Source organism: Oncorhynchus mykiss, chromosome 25, assembly GCF_057628025.1.
Source record: "Oncorhynchus mykiss isolate SJ-2025 chromosome 25, ASM5762802v1, whole genome shotgun sequence".
Classification (NCBI taxonomy): Eukaryota; Metazoa; Chordata; class Actinopteri; order Salmoniformes; family Salmonidae; genus Oncorhynchus; species Oncorhynchus mykiss.
Window position 1 is genome coordinate 52,082,013 of NC_143046.1, and position 26,709 is coordinate 52,108,721.

Below are 26,709 nucleotides of genomic sequence, written 5' to 3' on the forward strand. Positions count from 1 at the left end.
GGTTCAGATTTGAACGTATCAATCATGGACATCTGTAACACACGTTTGGACAGCACAGTTTTGAACGGAACAGTAAAGAAAAGTAGAGAACACTAGAGTCCATACACTACTGTACTAAACCGTGCCTTTGGAAAGTACTCAGACCCCTATACTTTTTCCAAATTTTGTTAGGTTAGTCTTATTCTAAAAATGATTACATTGTTTTTTCCCCCCCTCATTACTCTACACACAATACCACAATGATAAAGCAAAAATAGCTTTTTAGATCAATTTTTTTATTGAATATCTGAAACATATAATATACTTGCAGTGAAGCCGCTCATAAACTGCATTGTACCAGTCATCCAACAGACTCCCATTCAGAGCGACACACAGAAGCATCCAGGTTCAATGCTCAACAGACAGGTACGGGCGGGCGGTTAGGCAGACAGGCGCACACAGGCAGGAACTTGCAGGCGCACGCACAGACCGACACGCATAGACAGATGTTTTGTGGGCTCCACAATCACCCAACCTCAACCCAATTGAGGTGGTTTGGGATGAGTTGGACCACAGAGTGAAGGAAAAGCAGCCAACAAGTGCTCAGCGTATGTGGGAACTCCTTTTAGAGTTTTGGGGAAAGCATTCCAGGTGAAGCTGGTTGAGAAAATGCCAGGTGTGCAAAGCTGTCATCAAGGCAAAGTGTGGCTTCTTTGAAGATGTAAAATTATATGTTGATTTAACACTTTTTTGGGGTTAATACATGATTCCCAATGTGTTATTTCATAGTTTTGATGTCTGCACTAATTTTTTACAATATTGAAAATAGTAAAAATAAAGACAAACCCTTGAATGAGTAGGTGTATCCAAACTTTTGACTGGTTGTGTGTGTGTGTGTGTTTGTATATATAATATTTTTTCCGATCTTGCCTCATCGCTGCAACTCCCCAACGGGCTCCGGAGGTGAAGGTCGAGTCATGCGTCCTCCGAAACATGATACGCCAAACCGCGCCTCTTAACACCCGCCCGCTTAACCCGGAAGCCAGCCGTACCAATGTGTCAGAGGAAACACCGTTCACCTGACAGCCGAGGTCAGCCTCCAGGCGCCCTGCCCGCCACAAGGAGTCGCTAGATCACGATGAGGCAAGTTAACCCCCCCCCCCCACCCGACGCTGCGCCGCCCTATGCGATTCCTGATCGCGGCCGGATGTGATACAGATCGGACCCGGGTCTGTAGTGAAACATTTTAGCACTGCGATGCTGTGCCTTAGACCCCTGCGCCACTCGGGAGGTCTGAGTGTATAGTGTTAATGTGCATATGTGTGTGAGCGCTGTGTGTGTTTGCTCTGATTGGAAGCTCAGGGGAGAGCGTGGTTAACTGCCTGGGCAACTTGGATCAGCCATGTGGAGCTAATGAGGCTGAAATGTGTGGAGTAGCATCTTCCACATTCTAGCTCCAACATCTCCTGAACACCCAGTTAATATTGCTACATTACTGCACACCTCAGGGGGAGGGAGGGAGGGAAGGGGGGAGGGAAGGAAGGAAGGAGGGAGGTAGATGGAAGAAGTGAGAACGAGAGGGAAGTCAACACAGAAGTTAGGGAAATGCATTCTTGAACTGGAAGAGTGCCAAACCAGTAGGCTTCCTCCTCAAGGTGCCGATTGTTTGTGGATAAACCCCTCCTCCCATGATTAGATTTTTATGTCAGTGTTTAAAAACTACATTTTGCCTTTCAGTTTTAGTTTATTAAAGGAATAGTTCACCTTAGGCGGTATGCCTTGCATACCGGGGTATTTGGACAAAGCCGCGGGATGGTGTTTCAATACTGTCAACTATTTCTTACCTTTTTCAATGAATGTGAATATTTGTAGCTACTGTTTAACACTTTACACTCCTGGTAATTGGCCTGTGTGGATAGGGTTAAGTTGAAATGTTTCTTACAGAACTAATATGAAATGCATAACCATGGTAGCAAATGAAAGGGAATATTATTAGACTAAATGTAAGGCCACAACAGTTAACCTGACACGAGGCTGAATCCAAATGTTACGCTGTTGATTTTATGTGTATTTTATTTTTAATGTACTTTTCGCTTCATTTGTTTTATATCGAACTTTGAAAATACTTTTGGATTCATTCAGTAACATAAGAATATTCATGAACACAATCCGGCATCCCCGTCATCACACAATTACTTTTTTTCCCTTCGTTTTTTAATTAGGGGGTAGATCAGCTTTAATATTGCAGATGGATTTTGGCTTCCATCAATGTAATTGTCTGCATAATTTCCAATCCCACACTACCGTTCAACAGCTTGGGGTCACTTAGAAATATCCTTGTTTTTTAAAAATAAAATATTTTTTGTCCATTATAAAATTGATCAGAAATACAGTTTAGATATCGTTAATGTTGTAAATGACTATTGTAGCTGGAAACGGCTGATTTTAAAAAAATAATTAAAAAGGAATATCTACGTAGGTGTACAGAGGCCCATTATCAGCAACCATCGCTCCTGTGTTCCAGTGGCACCTTCTGTTAACTAATCCAAGTTTATTATTTTTAAAAGGCTAAAAATGGCCAGAAACAAATCCCTTTCTTCTGAAAATTGTCAGTCTGTTCTTGTTCTGAGAAATGAAGGCTATTCCATGCGAGAAATTGCTGTGTCCTTCTCCCTTCACAGAACAGCGCAAACTGGCACTAACCAGCTTTTTATTTTTTTCATCACATTCCCAGTGGGTCAGAATTTTACATACTAATTGAATGTATTTGGTAGCATTGTTTTTACATTGTTTAACTTGGGTCAAACGTTTCAGGTAGCCTTCCACAAGCTTCCCACAATGATTTGGGTGAATGTTGGCCCATTCCTCCTGACAGCTGGTGTAACTGAGTCAGGTTTGTAGGCCTCCTTGCTCGCACACACTTTTTCAATTTTATAGGATAGAGGTCAGGGCTTTGGGATGGCCACTCCAATACCTTGACTTTTTGCTACAGCTTTGGAAGTATGCTTGGGGTCATTGTCCATTTGGAAGACCCATTTGCGACCAAGCTTTAATGTCTTGAGATGTTGCTTCATTATATCCACATAATTTTCCATCCTCTGATGCCATCTATTTTATGAAGTGCACCAGTCCCTCCTGAAGCAAAGCACCCCCACAACATGATGCTGCCACCCCCATGCTTCACGGTTGGGATGATGTTCTTTGGCTTGCAAACCTCCCCTTCTTTCCTCCAAACATAACGATGGTCATTATGGCCAAACAGTTCGATTTGTGTTTCACCAGAGGCCTTTTCTTAAAAAAATATGATATTTTTCCCCATGTGCAGTTGCAAACTGTAGTCTGGCTTTTTTATGGCGGTTTTGAAGCAATGGCTTCTTCCTTCCTGAGCGGCATTTCAGGTTATGTCGATATAGGACTGATCTTACTGTGGAAATAGATACTTTTGTACCTGTTTCCGCCAGCATCTTCACAAGGTCCTTTGCTGTTGTTCTCGGATTGATTTGCACTTTTCGTAACAAAGTACGTTAATCTCTAGGAGACAGACCGCATCTCCTTCCTGAGTGGTATGTCGGCTGTGTGATCCAATGGTGTTTATACTTGCGTGCTATTGTTTGTACAAATGAACGTGGTACCTTCAGGCGTTTTGGAAATTTCTCCCAAGGATGAACCAGACTTGTGAAGCTCTACACTTTTTTTTCTGAGGTCTTGGCTGATTTCTTTTGATTTTCCCATGATGTAAAGCAAAGAGGCACTGAGTTTGAAGGTAGGCCTTGAAATACATCCACAGGTACACCTCCAATTGACTCAAATGATGTCAATTAGCCCATCAGAAAGCCATGAAATATTTTTCGATAATTTTCCAAGCTGTTTAAAGGCAGTCAACTTACAGTATGTAAACTTCTAACCCACAGGAATTATAATACAGTGAATGATAAGTGAAATATTCTCTCTGTAAACAATTGTTGGAAAAATTACTTGTGTCATGCACAATGTAGATGTCCTAACCGACTTGCCAAAACTATGGTTTGTTTATAAGAAGTTTGTAGAGTGGTTAAAAAAAGTTTTAATGACTCCAACCTAATTGTTTGTAAACTTCTGTCTTCAACTGTATGGATTAGTGTGTGTGTGTGTGTGTGTGTGTGTGTGTGTGTGTGTGTGTGTGCGTGCATGCATTAATAAATAAATAGACTGGGTGGTTTGAGTGCTGATTGGCTGACAAATGTGGTATATAAGACCGTATACCATAGGTATGACAACATTTTTTTACTGCTCTAATTACGTTGGTAACCAGTTTATAATAGCAATAAGGCACTTCGGGGGTTTGGCCAATGTTTATGGCCTGAGGTGTGGTATATATTTTATTTAACTAGGCAAGTCAGTTGTGAACAAATTCTTATTTACAATGACAATCTACTGTTCCTAGGTCAACTGCCTTGTTCAGGGGCAGAACGATAGATTTTTACCTTGTCAGCTCGGGATTCGATCTCGCAGCCCTTCGGTTACTGGCCCAGCGCTCTAACCGCTAGACTACCTGCCTGCCTGATATACCATGACTAAGGGCTGTGTCCAGGCATTCCGCGTTGCGTCTACGAACAGCCCTTAGCCGTGGTATATTGGCCATATACCTCACCACCTCGGGCCATTAACTTTGACACTGCCTTTCCCTCACTCGGACAACCGAAAGTTGCCCAATTTAGCAGGAGGGGTGGGGGGGGGCAACTGCAATGGCTGACTCTGTAAGAAGACACACCAGATAAACACCGTAAAATGTATGTAACAATGTTTGTTTTAAATAAAAAATAACTTTTTGCGCGAGGTGCTCAAGTTTAGAACGTCTGTTAGTCAAAACCCATACTGACCTGTGAAGCGCAGAGCCAGAGCTCTGGCATCATGTACAGTACAGCATGTTACTGTCTTCTAATGTGGGCACTAATAAACACCTAATCTGCCATTTTTGACCCGTATACAGGTGTTAAGGGCAAGTTAGCTGAGTAAGTGGCTGAATTAATAAGGTTTCGGGCGTCATGTAAGGGTAGCTTTCTGCCGTGTTTGAGAAGTCAAATTGCTCTGGATGAGTTACAGTATCTGTACAGCTGCCGCTGCCATCTTGATTTCCTTGCCTTTCCCCCCCCCCCCCCTCTGTTCTCGGCCCCTCTTTCTGCTCCTCACCCGTCTTCGCAGAGCAGGCAGGCCCGTTGCCCTACACAGACGCAGCGTGTACGTACACATGCTGCTCCAGAGCCAGTGCTCTTCTTCCTTCAGACGAGCATTTTGTCAAAACTTTGTTCATTTGCACAATGTCTTTCATTCAGACCCCAAAATGACTTTCGGTAGCTTCTACCTATACTTGTATAACTTTTGAGCTGGATTGCCTGTCTTTGCAATTAGTTTACCTTAGGGCTGTCAAATTATTTTAAAATATATAATCAAGTTAATTCTGATTTTAATCACCATTTTTGAATTTGCTCAAATTTGGCTCAAAAGAAGAAAAAATAATTTAAAAGTAATGCATTGAGTAACAGGCATACTATGCTTTGAAACACACAATTAGGAACATCAGAATTTTTTTTTATGGCATTTTCACCATAAACAACACAAGTCACGGACATACAGCTATTAATGCTCCCAATGTTTAAGTAAATAAAAATCATAGCTCCAGTAATATTGGGCATAACTTTTTGACTAGAGGCACACGGTCTTCAGTGATTGTAAAGCCACAAGCATTGACTGTAGTTGTGTTCAGCGTTGGATTCTGCACTTAAAGGGGGTTTGTGCAGAAACACGTGTGGTGAAGAAATCGAGACGCGATTAACTGCATCAAAAGAATGTACGCCGATAAACATGTCCTGCGTTATTAACGTTCACTTTGACAGCCCTGGTTTATTTTCGTTTGAGCTTGTTAACATATTTAGGTAGCAGCCTCTATGGAAATTATCTATTACTTGTGCTAATTTTATTAGCGTTTTGTTGAGGTGATTTATTTATTTAAAAAAAAAAAAATTGTTTGGAGCAAACCAAAAAATGTCCTACCTCATGGATGTGAATCTAATTGGTGTGAGGCACGTCACTTCCTAGAATCTCATTGTCTAGATAAGATACATTTGGAGTTGAACTGCACTCAGTGTTTAAAAAAAAAAAAAAAAGTCTGATAAAATATTGATCTGCCTTCTGCACTAATAAAACCTCAGGCTGGTTTTGAGAAGCTCATTATTGTGTTTCCTAGACTTGATAGCCTAACAAGTTGTCATTTTATTGTAATCCTACTTCTATCTTGAGCTCCTGATTTGTAGCAGAGGCCACAGCAGTAATGTCCCAATTATTGGCAAAAAGAGCTGATTTTTGATTTGTCAAAGACCAATTCATGGAAAATATCAGAATTGGGCTGCCTGTGTAAACGCAGCCTTTGAGACTGACTCAACAAAACATTTCCATTTTATGTTCATTTATCGTGTAGCCCAACGCACTAATCGATCTGTGAGGAGATGAATATCGTGGACAAGTAAAGATCTTTTTCTTCCCTGAGACCAAGGGAAGTGCCTCAGAAAAGCCATTCACCCCCCCCCCCCCCCCGCTCTCTTCCCTACTTTATCACCACTCAAGGCCAATCGATGTCCTGGCTGCGCTGTTGCCTGCCTGCTGTTTTGTGTGTGTTAAAAGAAAATAACTGTGTTTTGTCGTCAAGGGAAATGAGTAGGAGAGGAAGTCTGACTTCAGCGTCGCCTCGCTCTCCATTGTGACATGACCGGGAGGAAGGTTGTTGTGGGGGGGTGGGGGGGGGATCTGTTAGTCCTAGTCCGAACCCCTTTTCTTTGTGTGTTTGACTGTTCTGTTTTTTCCAACGCAATATACTGTATAGCAAAGTCAATTCGGACTGCTATGGTAAGAGAAAGGTTGTTTAGCAATGCTTCAGAAGAAACGGACACCTCTGTATTTTATCTTTAGATTGAACATCTCCAGAGATACTCTTTTAATCACCTGTGGCAGTTGGATATTGCACAACTCTGTACTGTTGCACCATATATTCTGCTAAGGGCAAAACATTTAGTCAATTACACGTCATCATCTCCTGTTGTCACCCCAGCTACCTGAAGTTTTTAAACATGGTTACTATTGTTTATTGGTTATTAGCCTTAATGACAGTGTGATTTCACTCGAAAGTGGCAAGGCTCAAGGAATGGTCTTCAAATGCCTTGATTCGCTTCTCGTCATGACATTTAAAGATTGTCTGCTCTTGCAATTATCTCATCCGGTGTTTTAGCCTCTGGTCCATCCTGTGCATTCTGGGAAATAATGTTCAGACTGATAATAATGTGGCTGATAACATGTTTCCTTTAAAGGGCTCTTAGCAATGGTTCCGCTAGATTCATTGTTGGACGATAACAGTGGTTGGCCTTTTCAACAGGCAAAACCCACAGGGAAAGTGTTTGCAGTAGATTATTGGGTTTGTCAGTTTAGGAGCAAAGTAGCAGTAATGACTATGGATGCTCTAGGTTGCTATTTGTCTCGCACACGGCAACCATCTTGGCACTGAAACTGTGTTTTGTCTTGTTTCTTTTCAGAATGGACAAAGCGTCACGGAGGATGGGGTCGCACCTGCTGGGCACAAGGTAAGAGGGATCTTCTGATCACATCTTGTACTCGCACGCACTCTCGCACATGCCCACCAAATTAACGACGCAGTGCTGGAAAGATGGGGAAGTGCGAACTATAAGACTAACGCTTCTCGCAAATAATAACCAATCTGCTGATTCAACGAAACCAGTAAAGAAGAGACCACTCTTGAAGACCACTTTGTTTTAGTATTTTGGTCATTTATTTTTCTACTTTCCTCACTAGGAATATGTTTTGTGTGCACGTGTGTATGTGGATTTGGAAATCCTAAAAGAGGATCAATTGACAATGTGCTGAAGACTAAGTCAGAATGAGGCTGGGTGGGTTGACAATATTTGGTTGAGGTCAATATAATAGGGTCTCTCAGGGAAATTGAACATTGCACATTCCATATTCTTTACATGTCAGCCCACTGCTTGATGAATAAACCCTTTTCTGCTTTCACTGAAATGTGATGACTCTCAGGCACACCAGTCCTCTCCAGTCCTGTACCAGAGGAAAATGTAGCGTTCTGGTTTCTTCGAATTGTTTCCCTATTTTTATTCATGCAGAGAAACGAGCCGAACCGAGTGATTCTCTTTCATCTCAGGAGAATATGATGGGACTTGTGATTGAGCTGAACTTCGCAATGTGAAGTTACACAGAACTACTGTGGATTGACAGACGGCAATCTATTGTCCAAATTCTACTGTTTATCGACAGGGAAACTTGCAGATAATCTGAGCAGTCCTATTGCATACGAAACATGCTGCATGAAATAGTGGATTTAATTGATTGCAAGGAATCTTCATATTGACATTATGAAATTGCATTTTGCGTTCTTCTAACAGCATGGATTTCATGGCTGACTAGGACAGCCTGCCAAGATGTCATGCACCAGTGGTTTTCAGGCATTGCCAGTTGTATTGTGAAAATCAGTGCTATGTGTGCAGTATGCTAATAAGGATGCAGACGCCTCACACGTCGTCAACTGGCAGCTTCACTAAATAGTACTCGCAAAACACCAGTCTCAACATCAACAGTGAAGAGGCGACTCCGGGATGCTGGCCTTTTAGGCAGAGTTGCAAAGAAAAAGCCATTTCTCAGATTGGCCAATAAAAATAAAAGTTTAAGATTAGCAAAAGACCACAGACACTGGACAGAGGAACTCTGCCTAGAAGGCCAACATCCCGGAGTCGTCTCTTCACTGTTGATGTTGAGACTGGTGTTTTGCGGGTACTATTTGATGAAGCTGCCAGTTGAGGACTTGTGAGAGGTCTGTTTCTCAAACTAGACACTAATGTACTTGTCCTCTTGCTCAGTTGTGCACCAGGGCCTCCCAGTGTTCTTTCTAGCCAGTTTGTGCTGTTCTGTGAAGGGAGTAGTACACAATGGCCTTCATTTCTCAGAACAAGAACAGACTGATGAATTTCAGAAGAAAGTTTCTGGCCATTTTGAGCCTGTAATCGAACCCACAAATGCTGATGCTCCAGATACTCAACTAGTCTAAAGAAGGCCAGTTTTATTTCTTCTTTCAACAGGACAACAGTTTTGAGCTGTGCTAACATAATTGCAAAAGGGTTTTGTAATAATCAATTAGCCTTTTAAAATGATAAACTTGGATTAGCTAACTCAATGTGCCATTGGAACACAGGAGTGATGGTTGCTGATACTGGGCCTCTGTACACCTATGTAGATATTACATAAAAAATATGCCGTTTACAGCTACAATAGTAATTTACAACATTAACAATATCGACAATGTGTTTCTGATCAATTTGATATTATTTTAATGGACAAAAAAATTGCTTTTTTTTTTCAAAAACGAGTACATTTCTAAGTGACCCCAAACTTTTGAACAGTAGTATACATTGGTAGATTGGGCAGTCAATAGAATTGAGCAATTTTTAATGGAGTATCAATTGACATACAGGTAGAATAGTATTGATTGATTGGATATGGGTATTTCCATGTAAAAGGACCCATGAGCACCAATGTGAAGTTCATAGGTGTATGTCAAATTTGGTGTCAAATGAAAGCTTATTTTATGTTTTGAGAAATCAAGGCATATATAAATATAGAATAATCAAAGGCCTTACTGAAGAGCTCAGTGAGTTTCAATGTGGCACTGTCATAGGGTGCCACCTTTCCAACGAGTCAGTTCTACAAATTTCTGCCCTGCTAAAGCTGTCCCAGTCAACTAATAAGTGCTGTTATTGTGATGTGGAAACGTCTAGGAGCAGCAACCGGCTCAGCAGCGAAGTGGTAAGCCACACAAACTCTCAGAATGGGGCCGCATAGTGCTCAAGCTCTGTGGCCTGCACAGAGCCCTGACCTCAACCCCATCAAACACCTTTGGGATGAATTGGAACGCTGACTGCGAACCAGGCCTAATCAGCCAACATCAGTGCCCAACCTCCGTAATGCTCTTGTGGCTGAATGGAAGCAGGTCCCTGCAGCAATGTTCCACATCTAGTGGAAAGCCTTCCCAGAGGAGTGGAGGCTGTTATAGCAGCAAAGGGGGGACCAACACCATATTAATGCCCATGATTTTCGGATGAGATGTTCGAGCAGGTGTCCCCATCCTTTTGGTCATGTAGTGTATCTTGAAGACGTTTCCTAATTGTGCTCCCTCGTGAAGAGGGAGGATAATGAAAGTTGAGAAGTAATTGGTAGACCTACCAATTAGTTAGTGTTTTTACTGAGATCTATTTGGTTTATGAATTAAGTGATTAAAACTCAATTCTGTTACCATATTTTACAGAAAAAAAATTCAGAAAAAACTAACAATTACTGCAATTGAATGATCTACAATGGGAAATAGTAGTCACAAACCACAGTTGGGTCACCTCCTACAGTCCTCCCTTCCACCTCCATACTGTTACATTTAGCCCATTACAGTTTTCATACTCTTCTATCTGGTGGTCAAAGCAAGTGTTAAAACATTCTGGACAACCCCTCCCTCCCGCTCTCTCTGCCTCTTCTCCCTTTCTCTCGCTTTCCAGTTAACGTCACCTCTCCCGGCTCTTACTGACACCTACCCATGAGCCCCCTCGCTTTCCATTTACTGTAACCAGCATCCTTACCGATCCCGGACCTCCGTGGACGTTCAAAAGTAGTGGAAATTTGGTCAGTCTGCACTGGCCTCGATTTCAACGTCCACAGAATTGTTTTTAGTATGGTCCGGACCTGCTTTAATTGCAAGGTCCACAGATGTTGATTTGACTGGCCTTGATTTGGCCCAAATATAGACGTTTAGACCGAACCAGATCTTAACCAATCTTAGACGTCTATGTGCAGAGCACAGGTGAGTTGAGTATACTGTACTGAACTCTACTGGACTGTAGTGAACTATATTCTATTGTACTTTACAAAGCACTACTGTGCTGTCCAAACTTGCGAAACATAGACGTCTATGATTGGCCAGGACTGGACAAAATCTGAACCAATCAAATTTGGTCTTGTTTCGGGGCAGAGCTCATTAAAATAGCCAGTTTGTAGAATAATACCCAAGTATGCAAAGGAGGATATTGCCTATTCATACCCTTTTTGTTTACTAATTTAGGATACGTCACCATGACGAGTAATATCCATAATTATGCATTTATTTTTAGTACAGATCAGGGACCCATGGTGAAATTCTGTTACTGGTTGTAAATCCAATTCACTTAGTGTAGTTCAATAACCAAAAAAGAGGAGGCTCCATATTAAGGTTGACTCTCTCCGGCAGGATGAAAATGACTACATCAACCATGATATTTTGCTAGTTACGGCATCTTTCACTATGATCCTTCGTGATTTTTTTTGTTGTTGGTCCCATTCAGATTAATTCAGCAATATGGCACACTTTAATGTCTGTGGTGTCAGTGTAACGGATGTGAAACGGCTAGCTTAGTTAGAGTGGGCGCTAAATAGCGTTTCAATCAGTGACGTCACTTGCTCTGAGACCTTGAAGTAGTAGTTCCCCTTGCTCTGCAAGGGCCGCGGCTTTTGTGGAGCGATGGGTAACGACGCTTCGTAGGCGTCAGTTGTTGATGTGTGCAGAAGGTCCCTGGTTCGCGCCCGGGTATGGGCGAGGGGACGGTTTAAAATTATACTGTTACATTGATGCTGTTGACCCGGATTACTGGTTGCTGCGGAAAAAGGAGGAAGGTCAAAAGGGGGGTGAGTGTAACGGATGTGAAACGGCTAGCTTAGTTAGCGTGGGCGCTAAATAGCGTTTCAATCAGTGACGTCACTTGCTCTGAGACCTTGAAGTAGTAGTTCCCCTTGCTCTGCAAGGGCCGCGGCTTTTGTGGAGCGATGGGTAACGATGCTTCGAGGGTGACTGTTGATGTGTGCAGAAGGTCCCTAGTTCGCGCCCGGGTATGGGCGAGGGGACGGTCTTAAATTTGTACTGTTACATCAGCACAATTCCGTTACCATGGAATTGCCCATATCAAGACGCATGGATGAATATCCAGTCTTGATGTCGGGGACAGATGATCATCCAGACTAAAGGCACCATCCTGTAACGGGAGCGTGGGCGAGATCAATGGGAAACCTGTTAGAATGAACCAGTCCGATAATGCATCCCATTAAGCATACCTGGCTCCCTCATGCCTGGCCCTCCACAGGGACAACATAGGGAATAAATAGCTCTAGATCCAGGAATCCCAGGCAGCTATACTTTTCACAATACTGAGCCAAGCGTAGCTGTACTGGGCTGGCCTGGTTACGCACCCCCCATAGTTGCTGGAACCATGCTGGAAATAACGATATGAAAAGAAATGATCCAAGACAGCACAGTATTGTTGCGGTTGGCCCTCGTGCGAATTAGGCTCGGGAAAGGAAGACTGGGTAATTATCCCTAGGCCTAGAGTAGTGGTAAGTGAAAGGTCTATAATGACTCGTCTATACTTTCACACCATCACACTTAGCCACACCGTCCCATTTTCATAACTAATTGGCCCTCTGTTGTCTCTCCCATGCCTCCCCAGCCTGTTAGTGGAACAAAGGGCACACAGGAAAGGTGGGCAGCCTTCTGTTGTTGCTCATTGGGCTTAAGCTTGATTCCTGTTGGTAGCCTACACTACAGTAAGGAGTCGTTGGTGCAGAGCATGTTAACATGGATATAGAGCTCTTTGATAGCTGAAAGTGAAATGCATGGAAACATGCAAGCTACCATTTTAGATGTTAGTTTTGTCATTTAACAGACACAATTATCCATGTGAGGACATGACAGAATCAAGAGACTATGCCCAAAACGGAACAAGAGAGAACCTAGTACCGAGCCCTGAGGGACACCAATAATGAGACCACATGGTGCAGACAGGGACCCTCTCCACCACCTGGTAGGAGAGTCCTGCCAAGTAGAGCAGTAAACCAAGAGTGCAGACCCTGAGATGCCCAGACATGAGAGGTTGGTGAGGAGGATCTTTTTCTCATTGTGTCAAAGGCAGTGGACAGTAGAGATATTGTTCTAAAATCACTAGTCCTTTCCTCTCTGAGAGTTGTGCCGAAGAAGCTTTAGAAGGATTTAAAATGTCTCTCTCTCCTGTAACTTAAAATGATTTAAGGAGCTTTTATTCTAGTGCAATAGAGGCAATTAAGACATGACATCTGATGGGAGATTGGGAAATGAGCAGTCTATGAGGTCTGGGCCACTCAAGTGAAAAGCCCTATCTGAGCAGCAAATAATATTACCTAGCCATTTTCTCTGTAGCGGGACTGAAGAGACAGCGTTCTGTTATGACAATGGCTGTGGAATTGTGGAATTTGATGTAAAGTTGGCATAGCTAATGTATATTGAGTAATATGTTAGGGGATATTTACTACAGATAAAAAAAAATGCTGCTTTTTTTTCTTTACAATGAAGTGTGATTGCAACAATATGCAACGGCAACAATATCATTCTTTTGAGAAAATACGTCTTAACACAGCTGCACTGTGTGTTTAGCTGCAGGGTTGGTCTGTTGCTTGGTATCGCTGGCTGGCTTTGTTTTCAATGGTATTCAATAAAAGACGGTGCCAATGACAACCCAGGCTGTGCTGAAATAGGCTCATAATTGAATTATTCCGGATTTGATTTGATTGAGTTGTTTAGCAGACACTCTTATCCAGAGCAACTTACAGGAGCAATTGGGGTCAAGTTCCCTGCTCATGGGCACATCGACAGATTTTTCATCTAGTTGGCTCAAGGATTCAAACCAGGGACCTTCCTGTAAAACGTGCTCGCACACACACACTTGTGTATTACTATACTTTTTGACGACCAACAGTTGATTCCCATTCAAAATCCTATTTTCCCTAAACCCTAACTTTAACTCCTAGTTCTAACCCTAAACATAACCCTAAGCCTAAAATATCCTTTTTCATTTTTTAGGACCAGCCAAACGTCCTCACTTGGCTCCTTGGCTTACTATTTTTTTTTTAAGACTTCTGGTCTTCACAAGTGTGGTGAAACGAAAACACACACGCCCACTTAGCGAGTCGAGAGGAAATACTTCTCTGTGACAAGGCAGTTTTAAATATGTCACCATGTCTGGCTGGCATTTTGGTGTAAATCCCCTTTGGGGTTTTCATTTTAAAGGTGCTATAAAGAACTGTCGTCTTGTGGGTTCAAAATGAACCCATCGACTGGAATGTGTTTGGATTTGGGATTAGGTATTGCTAGATTTTTTTTTTTTTTTTTAACTTCTAGGGCCAGTTTCCCAGACACAGATTAATCCTAGTCCTGGACTAAAAAGCACCGGTGTGCATGCTTTTAAAATTCAGCACTAAACTTAATCTGTGTCAAGGTGACCTTTGGGGTTTCCCCTAAGATTTCTACTATTACTACTAAAGTTTCTATCTCACCCCTAAGGTTTCTGTCTCAGGTTATCTTTACAGTGGATGAACCCGAGTGAACAGGAAACCTCTTTTTTGTAAAGATGCGGTTGTATTAATATTTGATCAGGTCTATAAGGGATCAAGAAGATGGGGGGGGGGGGGGGAGTTCCTTTCTCAGTTGAATAATGCAATGTAGCTGATATTGTGGCTCAGGAACACTAGCATCCTGTTCTATTGTTGAAGGAAAACGAACAACAGGCTGTACTTTACTTCAAGGCTGTTCAACTCGTATAAGACAAAAGTTGTTATAGGTTAATTGCTTACCACCTTGTTGGTAGAATCTAAGGACAAATATACCAAGCAGTGTATTTTTTTTTATTTGTTTAACCTTTATTTAACTAGGCAAGTCAGTTAAGAACAAATTCTTATTTACAATGATGGCCTACACCGGCCAAATCCTAACCAGGACGACGCTGGGCCAATTGTGCGACACCCTATAAGGTCTCTTATGACCGAAAGTAACTTCTAGACATCAGGACTGCGATTACTCACCACGGACTAGCAGAATCCTCTTTTTCCTTTCACGACTCTGACGAGCCCGACGCGGAGGATACATTAAAAACTAACATCTTATGCTTCACGGTTTTACGATGTACTGGCAGGATAGAACAGTGGCGTCTGGTAAGACAAGGGGCGGCGGTGCACGATATCTAAGTAAGTCTCTAGCTATTGCTCGCCTGAGGATCTCATGATAAGCTGTAGACCACACTACCTACCGAGAGTTTTCATCTGTATTCTTTGTAGCTGTTTACATACCACCACAGTCAGAGGCTGGCACTAAGACCGCATTTAATGAGCTGTATTCTGCTGTAGGCAAACAAGAAAACACTCACTCCTAGTAGCCGGGGACTTTAATGCAGGGAAACTTAAATCCATTTTACTACATTTTCTAGCAGCATGTTAAATGTGCAACCAGAGGAAAAAGAACTCTGGACCACCTATACTCCACACACAGAGACTTATACAAAGCTCTCCCTCGCCCTCCATTTGGCATATCTGACCATAATTCTATACTCCTGATTCCTGCTTACAAGCAAAAATGAAAGCAGGATGCACCAGTGACTGACTAGATCAATAAAAAAGTGGTCAGAGGAAGCCGATGCTAAACTACAGGACTGTTTTTCTAGCACAGACTGGAATATGATCCAGGATTCCTCCGATGGCATTGATGAGTACACCATCAGTCATTGGCTTCGCCAATAAGTGCATTGATGACGTCGTCCCCACAATGACTGTACGTACATACCCCAACCAGAAGCCATGGATTACAGGCAGCATCCGCACTGAGCTAAAATCTAGACCTGCCTCTTTCAAGGAGCGCGACTCTAACCTGGAAGCTAATAAGAAATCCCGCTATGCCCTTTGACGAATCAAACAGGCAAAGTGTCAATACAGGGCTAAGATCAAACATAACCCTGAGACATGCATGAGAGCACCAACTGTACCGGAAGACTGTGTGATCACGCTCTCCGCAGCCAATGTGAGGAAGACCTTTTAAACAGGTCAACATTCACAAGGCCACAGGGCCAGACCGATTACCAGGATGTGTATTGCGAGCATGTCCTGACCAACTGGAAAGTGTCTTCACTGACATTTTCAACCTCTCCCTGTCCGAGTCTGTAGTACCAACATGTTTTTAAGCAGACCACCATAGTGCCTGTCCCCAAGAACACTAAGGTAACCTGCCTAAAAGACTACCGACACGTAGCACTCACGTCTGTAGCCATGAAGTGCTTTGAAAGGCTGGTCATGGCTCACATCAACACCATCATCCCAGAAACCCTAGTCCCACTTCAATTTGCATACCGCCCCAACAGATCCACAGATGATGCAATCTCCATTGCACTCCACACGGCCCTTTCCCAACCTGGACAAAAGAAACGACTACACTACCGTTCAAGAGTTTGGGGTCACTTAGAAAAGTACTTTTTTTGTTTTTTTGTCTATTTTAAAATAACATCAAATTGATCAGAAATACAGTGTAGACATTGTTAATGTTGTAAATTACTATTGTAGCTGGAAAAGGCTGATTTTTTTTTTAATTTTTTATGGAAAATCTACAGAGGCCCATTATCAGCAACCGTCGCTCCTGTGTTCCAATGGCACGTTGTGTTAGCTAATCCAAGTTTATCATTTTAAAAAGCGAATTGATCATTAGAAAACCCTTAGCACATCTGAAAACTGTTGGTGCTGATTTAATGAAGCAATACAACTGGCCTTCTTTAGACTAGTTGATTATCTGTAGCGTCAGCATTTGTGTGTTCAATTACATGCTCAAAATGGCTAGAAACCAAGCCCTTCTGAAACTGGTCAGGTTATTCTTGTTCTGATAAATGAAGGCTATTCCATGCGAGAAATTGCCAAGAAACTGAAGATCTCGTACAACGCTGTGTACTACTCCTTTCACAGAACAGCGCAAACTTACCAGAATAGAAAGAGTGGAAGGCCCCGGTGCACAACTGAGCAAGACAAGTACATGTGTGTCTAGTTGAGAAACAGACGCCTCACAAGGCCTCAACTGGCAACTTCATTAAATAGTACCTGCAAAACACCATTCTCAATGTCAACAGTGAAGAGGCGACTCTGACCTTCTAGGCAGAGTTGCAAAGAAAAAGCCATATCTCAGACTGGCCAATAAAAATAAAAGATTAAGATGGGCAAAATAACACAAACACTGGACAGACGAACTCTGCCTAGAAGGCCAGCATCCCGGAGTCGCCTCTTCACTGTTGACATTGATAGACCTGTTGTAATCGGCGCATGTGACTAAAATTTGATTTGATACAGCCCGGGATCAAACCAGGGTCTGTAGTGATGCCTCTAGCACAGCGATACAGTGCCTTAGACCTCGAGAGCCCTTAGTTGCTTAGTAAAAGGTGGGGAATGCCATCCCCACCAAAGTGTTTTGTCTGTGTGGGTGCATGTGCGTCTCTGACTTTCAGTCATACCTTTCAGGCGTGGAGGGGGCTTGGGGGTGGTAATGATTTTTCCATTGGTGACAATTAGATTAGTAAAGTTCCTAATGTGGTGTAATGGGTTTTTAGTTTCGATTGGCTCTGCTAGCCGGACCCTGGCTGTGTTTTTAAGGCTTGGCTGCCTGCTGCAGTTTAGGAAGAGCCGGGCCTTTTTGATATCACTTTCCGCCAGTCAAGTGCGAGCCCTTTGAGGTCACACAGCATTTAGAAATGCACGTGGGCCGGGGCGCAGTGCCATACATTTTTGCAGCAGCCTGGCCCATTTTGTGGCAGTTTGCTCAGCAGTGTCAACGGGGGGGCCTCTGGAGTGCCTGCCTCTCCACATTGGGATTAGAGTATACAAAACCGAGCAGGTTGTGATCCCACGTTCCACAGAATTTCCACTGAATTGTCTCCATCAGGATTAGCTCCGCGTCTGTGTGTCCTCGCGTCTGTGTGTGTGTCTTCCTGGCATGTATAAAAGTCTTTACAATTTGAAGGCTCTGGAAAGCGCTCCCCATATGGGTGTTTTTGCATTGAGACATTATGTTAGTGATTAAATATTTACAAGTATGATAGGTTGATTGTGTGTGTAGGTGGGGGATTGGAGATTATATGATTTTCTCAATGACCTCTGGGTCTCCTGTGGGGGCCATGTGGATGGATGTTAACTCTGGAAATAATCCAGGCCTGCATTCATAATGGAAGTCCCCAGTTTGCAGCCCGTTGTGTGTCACGAATCAAATTTTTCGCATGCGCAGAATAAAACAACTTTACAATGAAACGCTTACTTAAGAGCCCTTTCCTGACAATGCAGAGCTAAAAAGTAAGAATTTCTCTAAATTAAAAAAGGAAATGGTAACACAACAAAGCTATATACAAAGAGTACCGGTAATGCAGGGGTACGAGGAAAGTGAGGTAATATGTACATGTAGGTAGGAGTAAAAGTGACTAGGCAATCGGAATATATATATAATGAACAGAGTAGCAGCAGCGTGTGTGTGTGTGTGTGTGTGGTGTCAATATGCATGTGTTTTGAGTGTCAGCGTAGTATGTGTGAGTGGAGTCCAGTGAGTCAATGCAGATGGTCTGTGTAGCCATTTGATTAACTGTTTAGCAGTCTTATGGCTTGCGGGTAGAAGCTGTTCAGGAGCCTTTCGGTCCCAGACTTGGCACTTCGGTACCGCTTGCCGTGCGGTAGCCGAGAGAACATTCTATGGCTTTGTGGCGCTGAAGGGAATAACAGACAAGCTATTTTTTTATTTATTTTTATTTATTTTTTTCCTCTGATCTGAAATTTTTCTGGACACAATGTTTCCGCCGTCGTCTTCTATGAACGAAAAGAGCCTCTGGACATCAGAACAGCGTTCACTAACCTCGATTTGGATGAGGGTTTCTACTTTGAGTCGGTGGCGAAAGACACGGAGGCTTGTCGTGTGGGATGCCTGACAAGACTACTTTGGCGAGTGGATAAACCGGCGCTGCCCTCCGTTCTATTATGGAACGTGTAGTCACCGGAGAATAAACTGGATGAGCTCTGTTTGAGACCATCCTATCACTGTGATCTGAGGAACTGTAACATCCTATTTCTCAGAGTCGTGGTTGAACAAGGACATGGGTATTATACACAAGCGTTCAAAAGTTTGGGGTAATTTAGAAATGTCCTTGTTTTTTGAAAGAAAAGCACATTTCTTTTGTCCATTTTAAAAGAACACAATTGATCAGAAATAGTGTAGACATAGTTAATGTTGTAAATTACTTTTGTTGCATGGAAATGGCAGATGTTGTTTTTTTTTATTTTTATGGAATATCTACGTAGGCGTACAGAGGCCCATTATCAGCAACCATCACTCCTGTGTTCCAATGGCACGTTGTTGTTAGCCTTTTAAAATGATTATCTTTAATTAGCTAATTGATCATTAGAAAACCCTTTTGCAATTAAACTCAGCAAAAAAATAAACGTCCTCACTGTCAACTGCATTTATTTTCAGCAAACTTAACATGTGTAAATATTTGTATGAACATAACAAGATTAAACAACCAACATAAACTGAACAGGTCCCACAGACATGTGACTAACAGATATTGAATAATGTGTCCCAGAACAAAGGGGGAATCAAAAGTAACAGTCAATATCTGGTGTGGCACCAGATTTGCCCGTTCTTGCTGTGAAATGTTAGCTGGGGGGGGAATGGTCCTAGCCCTCACCCTCCGATCCAACAGGTCCCAGACGTGCTCAATGGGATTGAGATCCGGGCTCTTCGCTGACCATGGCAGAACACTGACATTCCCGTCTTGCAGGAAATCACGCACAGAACGAGCAGAATGGCTGGTGGCATTGTCATGCTGGAGGGTCATGACAGGATGAGCCTGCAGGAAGGGTACCACATGAGGGAGGAGGGTGTCTTCCCTGTAACACACAGCGTTGAGATTGCCTGCAATGACAACAAGCTCAGTCCGATGATGCTGTGACACACTGCCCCAGACCATGACGGATCCTCCACCTCCAAATCGATCCCGCTCCAGAGTACAGGCCTCGGTGTAATGCTCATTCGTTCGACGTTAAACGAGAATCCGACCATCACCCCCGGTGAGACAAAACAGCGACTCGTCAGTGAAGAGCACTTTTTGCCAGTCCTGTCTGGTCCAGCGACGGTGGGTTTGTGCCCATAGGTGACGTTGTTGCAGGTGATGTCTGGTGAGGACCTGCCTACAACAGGCCTACAAGCCCTCAGTCCAGCCTCTCTCAGCCTATTGCGGACAGTCTGAGCACTGATGGAGGGATTGTGCGTTCCTGGTGTAACTCGGGCAGTTGTTGTTGCCATCCTGCACCTGTCCCGCAGGTGTGCGGATCGGTACAGTCGAACATGTGCAGGTGTTGTTACACATGGTCTGCCACTGTGGGGACGATCAGCTGTCCGGCCTGTCTCCCTGTAGCGCTGTTTTAGGCATCTCACAGTACGGACATTGCCATTTATTGCCCTGGCCACATCTGCAGACCTCATGCCGCCTCGCAGCATGCCTAAGGCAAGTTCACACAGATGAGCAGGGACCCTTTCTTTTGGTGTTTTTCAGAGTCCGTGGAAAGGCCACTTTAGTGTCCTAAGTTTTCATAACTGTGACCTAAATTGCCTGCCGTCTGTAAGCTGTTAGTGTCCTAACGACCGTTCCATAGGTGCATGTTCATGAATTGTTTATGGTTCATGAATTGTTTATGGTTCATTGAACACGCATGGGAAACAGTGCTTAAACCCTTTACAATGAGATCTGTGAAGTTATTTGGATTTTTACGAATTATCTTTGAAAGACAGGGTCCTGAAAAAGGGACGTTGCTTTTTTCTGAGTTTGTTAGCACAGCTGAAAACTGTAGTGCTGATTTTAAAGAAGCAATACAACTGGCATTTTGAGTAGTTGAGTATCTGGAGCATCAGCATTTGTGGGTTTGATTACAGGCTCAAAATAGACAAACAATCAATCAAATGCATTTATACAGTGAAGTGTCAACTTTGGGATGCTGGCCTTCTAGGCAGAGTTCCTCTGTCCAGTGTCTGTGTTCTTTTATTTTTATTGGCCAGTCTGAGATATGGCCTTTTCTTTACATCTCTGCCTAGAAGGCCAGCATCCCGGAGTCGCCTCTTCACTGTTGATGTTGAGACTGCTGTTTTGCGGGCACTGTTTAATGAAGCTGCCAGTTGAGGACTTGTGTCTGTTTCTCAAACTAGACACTCTAATGCACTTGTCCTCTTGCTCAGTTGTGCACCGGGGCCTCCCACTCCTCTTTCTTTTCTTGTACGGGGTGGACCTTTCTCAACCCCGACCATCAATGAAAACCTAGCAGTGAAGAAAAAACGCGCACTTTTAATTTGAACACAATGTGTATCTAAGGAAAACCGTCCAAAACATGCACCACACAGAATATTTCTCTGGGGAAGAACAGCATACTTCTCTTCCCTCAATCTTCCTCCATCACATCTCTCTTTAATCGGATGGTAAATCCCTGCATTTTGCACAGTGTCTGTTTTGTTTAGCGTGTTTTGTGTATGTTTTACATTGGCTGCCTGATTTTTAGCTCTGTCTTTCCCCTGGGCAGCAACTGGCTTGAGTGCTATTTGAAAGCTGGACCGGTAAATTGCACCAGGATTTCACCTCACTCTTTTTAATGGAAACTAAACCTCCAAACATCTGCTTCTTGATGTTTTAATCAATAGTTGTTAAATTTAGTCTCAAGTGGAAGTCCAACCTCTTGGTTTTGACTCTCACATCTTCAACGTCTTCTCGTGTGTCCAACCTTTTGGTGCTCCCCTAAAACACTTGTAACCTAAGGGACAGTAGAGGACATTAAGAAGTCCACTAGTTTATCAACAAAACACATCTGTCCCTATGAAACCCCTCGCACTCTATAGGAAAGCAACCAGTAACTGCTCAAGTCTTAAGGGACTGCAGTGCCTTGACCTATCAAGGCAAGCACTCCCTGTTGCTTTAACCTTGTTGAATAGAATTTAATTGAATTGAATCGACCCTCCGTGGGAACATTTGTCACAGAGGCTCAAAAGCATTACACACGTGTGCACACCGCTTAAAGCGAGTGCTGTTTTAGTGATCAACTTAAGGTGATCAAATTGGCCTGCGCTGATATGATTACTGTATGGAGAGTGCACTGCACCATGCTTTAGACATTTAAACACAGTGGGTTTTTCTCTTCCCTGGTCACGTGGTGTATCTGATGTCATGCGGCGTAACTGAGCCAAAGCTATGTGACCCATGAGTCTGTGTCTGCAAACCTCAGGAGGGGAGAAAGAGAGGGAGGGACAGACATTTTCTGGTCTTGGATCAGCTTGGGGACGCACAGCCTCTCCAGCTAGGCTGTCCTCTATGATTATTCTGTCTCCATGATCCACACTACGATGGCTTCAGGGGGCGTCAGTGTGGAGTGCCTTTATGTGGGTGTGTTTTTGTGTGTCGCTATGAGTAACTTGCTGCTTTTCTCCAGGATCTACGACTACGGCTTTGCACGGAGAGCAACACTTTATTTGAGAAAGCGTGCATGAGTGTGCTTTTTAAAAGCTTTTTTTGGTTCAGCGAACCTCTGCCTGATGGTTGCGATCGCTGGAGGGCAGTTAGAAGAGTGAGAAATATAGAATCTCTGCTCTCACCCCCTGCTGAGCTCCCTCAGTCTAAAAGGTCATGCCAGAGGTGCTGTTTCTTTGGGACGTTCTGTCTGCTCTGTTCATATCAACTCTGCTCTGTCAGTTGGCAGATTGAACTAAGTATTTGCACCCCTTTCAGCGACGTGACATTCCTGCGGTGTTTAGCTAGTCAAGTTGGCAAGGGAGCGGAAATCTGCCTTGCCACCATGTGCTGCGGTCGAAAGCTATTCCTCTGAGGCCTGGGTCATATTCATTATGGCACACCGTAGCAACATATTTTGCAAAGGAAATAAAACAAATTATTGTATTATTGGTCAAATCCAGGTAGTCCCTCCCTGTTTCAGCCCGTTTTCTTATGTTTGGTTCCTAGTGAATACGACCCGAGATTAGGTGTGTTGGAACACACCTTTGGGTGCAAGAGCAGAGGCTAACACCTCCATTCCTTCATAGTTGAGGGGAGTGGTGGGGGTACAGAATGGGATTCTCTCCAAAAAGAGATTTTGAGGAGTGAAACCAGAATGAGATTGCCCTGCGCTCTCCATCTTGGTGTCACCTTTAGCTGTGAACACACACACTTTATCATGCAGATGTTTTCACGGCAGTTTAGAGTGGAGGTCAGGATAGTGATTGTGTGACATTGCATATCTAGATTAGAATTCCAAGGAATATCCTTGTGGAATTCTAGGAAGTTGAATCAGCCTTGAGGGACATGTTAGGACAAATAAATCATTCCACAGAATATTTTGCCCTTCGTAGCTGAAACTGAAATACCACATGACAAATACGACCTTTCCTAATCTTAGCTTTAGCTCTGTTACTGCTCACTGTTCAGAATATTTGACTGTTTCTTTTGGCTGTACTTGCATGCTCTAGTATAAACACTAGGCTGGAACGTAGCCTATGGACAGCTGGAAATTGGGCAGCTTGGCTGATCTAACCTTCCTCGGTTTTCAAACAATACACTAAACCGATGTGAAATACCAGCCTTCCAGTTGGAGACTCATTCCATTAAATAGGCCTGCACTCTAGGTACGCATGTCCTTGGCTGGAAGGCTGGTATTTCACATCAGTTTGGATTTAGGGCTTGTTACGGTGACCGTATTTCCGCCACACCGGCGGTCACGAGTTATGATGGCTGTCAAATTCCGTGTGACCGTTTAGTCACGGTAATTAGGCTTCTCCAAGCTCTGATGCTGCTGATGGTCATTAGTAGCCAACTGCCTGGTTCCCCCGCACTCTTGTCCCTCTAATCACTCTGACATCAATGCAAATGTAATCGAACACTTCATGAGGGCTCATGTTGCACAACATTTCTATAGGCTATGCAATTGCATGAGAAGACCAAGTGATGGCATCTACTAAAAAGAGGAGGATCCCATCAGCTCTCTATAGGCTAGGCCTACTATATTTATTTCTCAACCTTCCTAATATTAAGCATGTTGCTTCTCTTTACAACAGGAGTATAGCCTACCAGGCTGGCATGAAAATGAACCACAGGAAAAGCGTCCTCCATTTGCTATTTAAGTGCATAGATGACATGTCTTTCTTTCGCTGCCCCTGTTTCGAGACCAATTTCATACATATATTTTATTTAGACTTTAGAAGATTAAATCAAGAATAGTGGGATGGGTGACAATATTAACCAATTCCTTGGGAATGATATATTATCACCTGTGAATGATTATATTATTTATTGTGAACGATGCCCAGCTCAAGGCAAGAAACAGCGTATGCTTTTTGTTGTTGTGACTGTTTCAAATCATAGTTGCACACCTCATGTAGCCTAGCCCAAAGCCCTATATGTTTGGTTAAGGTTTGTGTGAGTTTGAAGTTTGGGGAAGATGATTTTCACCTTTAAAAATGCACCTTTTTAATAAAAGCATTACATGCATAATTGCATTTGTGGTCACTTTTGAGAATGGTGTTGTCCTGCTAATGGAACATTTGCACTTATAGCCTACTGCCGTGTGAGTGTTGCTGCCCTTAAAATGTGAAGAAATAACATTTTAAGCTAAATGTTCTCATGTTGCATCAGGCTCATTGCTTAACTTTTTTTTTTATGCTCGTGGTGTATTAATTTGGGATCTTTTGGCTGTACTTGCATGCTCTAGTATAAACACTAGGCTGGAACGTAGCCTATGGACAGCTGGAAATTGGGCAGCTTGGCTGATCTAACCTTCCTCGGTTTTCAAACAATACACTAAACCGATGTGAAATACCAGCCTTCCAGTTGGAGACTCATTCCATTAAATAGGCCTGCACTCTAGGTACGCATGTCCTTGGCTGGAAGGCTGGTATTTCACATCAGTTTGGATTTAGGGCTTGTTACGGTGACCGTATTTCCGCCACACCGGCGGTCACGAGTTATGATGGCTGTCAAATTCCGTGTGACCGTTTAGTCACGGTAATTAGGCTTCTCCAAGCTCTGATGCTGCTGATGGTCATTAGTAGCCAACTGCCTGGTTCCCCCGCACTCTTGTCCCTCTAATCACTCTGACATCAATGCAAATGTAATCGAACACTTCATGAGGGCTCATGTTGCACAACATTTCTATAGGCTATGCAATTGCATGAGAAGACCAAGTGATGGCATCTACTAAAAAGAGGAGGATCCCATCAGCTCTCTATAGGCTAGGCCTACTATATTTATTTCTCAACCTTCCTAATATTAAGCATGTTGCTTCTCTTTACAACAGGAGTATAGCCTACCAGGCTGGCATGAAAATGAACCACAGGAAAAGCGTCCTCCATTTGCTATTTAAGTGCATAGATGACATGTCTTTCTTTCGCTGCCCCTGTTTCGAGACCAATTTCATACATATATTTTATTTAGACTTTAGAAGATTAAATCAAGAATAGTGGGATGGGTGACAATATTAACCAATTCCTTGGGAATGATATATTATCACCTGTGAATGATTATATTATTTATTGTGAACGATGCCCAGCTCAAGGCAAGAAACAGCGTATGCTTTTTGTTGTTGTGACTGTTTCAAATCATAGTTGCACACCTCATGTAGCCTAGCCCAAAGCCCTATATGTTTGGTTAAGGTTTGTGTGAGTTTGAAGTTTGGGGAAGATGATTTTCACCTTTAAAAATGCACCTTTTTAATAAAAGCATTACATGCATAATTGCATTTGTGGTCACTTTTGAGAATGGTGTTGTCCTGCTAATGGAACATTTGCACTTATAGCCTACTGCCGTGTGAGTGTTGCTGCCCTTAAAATGTGAAGAAATAACATTTTAAGCTAAATGTTCTCATGTTGCATCAGGCTCATTGCTTAACTTTTTTTTTTATGCTCGTGGTGTATTAATTTGGGATCTATGTTTGGAATATGTATTTCTTGCGTAGAATAGGTCGTTTGTACTATGGTGGATAGTAGATTGACATAGCCTAGTGCTTTTGCTGTTTGTTAGGTCTTCTCATCAGGTAAATGTGGACAGTTCTTCCAATATTTTCAATATGCACCTCGGGAATTGGATAAGGACGCGCGCAGTTGCGTAGCTTGTAGCCTTGGGCTGACGTGATCGCATCTTTCTCACAAGGGCACAATGGCCACTGGGCGCAAAAGGCATTGATTTATTTTTTTTGCAGGGTTTATGGCCACACAAAAGGGATGCAATGGGGAAATTCAAGGCATTATCAAGTGCTTGTCAAATTGTGAATGAGGGACTGATGAAGTGTGTCCAGCCTGCGCAAATAAACAAAGCAGAGCTCATGCCTTTCATGCAACTTTTTTCAAATCATCAAAGTCGATCATGCAGCCTTAGAATGTATTAAATATGAAAACATATAGCCCAACATTTGAATCACAACTGAAGTTACATAAATAACTCTAAATTTAAGCATATAGGAGTACCTGCTTCTTTGTTAACCGCTCAACACAGAATAGCCGCATGTGCGCACTCCCTCAAATCATTTGGAGAAAATATCCTTTATATTTTATTCGGCTGTGTTCCATTTATATTCTTCATACTATAAAATAATGCCACAGAATTCTAAGCAAATCTTGTCTGCTAGTGTAGCCCACAGCCATATGGCATAGCCATATCAGGGCCTAACATACAGACAACTCAGAGTATGCTATTCTGTTCTTCTGAAATAGAATACATTTTCTTCATATCATGTTTCTTTAGACCTGCTTAAAATAAATAATGGATATATTGT

At 42.9% G+C, this 26,709-nt stretch overlaps 1 protein-coding gene across 2 annotated transcripts in view; it reads left to right on the top strand.

Moving 5' to 3' along the window:
* rps6ka1 (ribosomal protein S6 kinase a, polypeptide 1) overlaps nucleotides 1–26,709 on the top strand; it is a 142,521-nt gene that overhangs the window by 33,403 nt on the left and 82,409 nt on the right. For both annotated transcript variants that reach the window (XM_090220482.1, XM_036962274.2), the window contains exon 2: nucleotides 7,539–7,586. In XM_090220482.1, coding sequence (XP_090076608.1) covers nucleotides 7,539–7,586 — 48 coding nt within the window. The remainder of the gene's footprint in view (nucleotides 1–7,538; nucleotides 7,587–26,709) is intronic.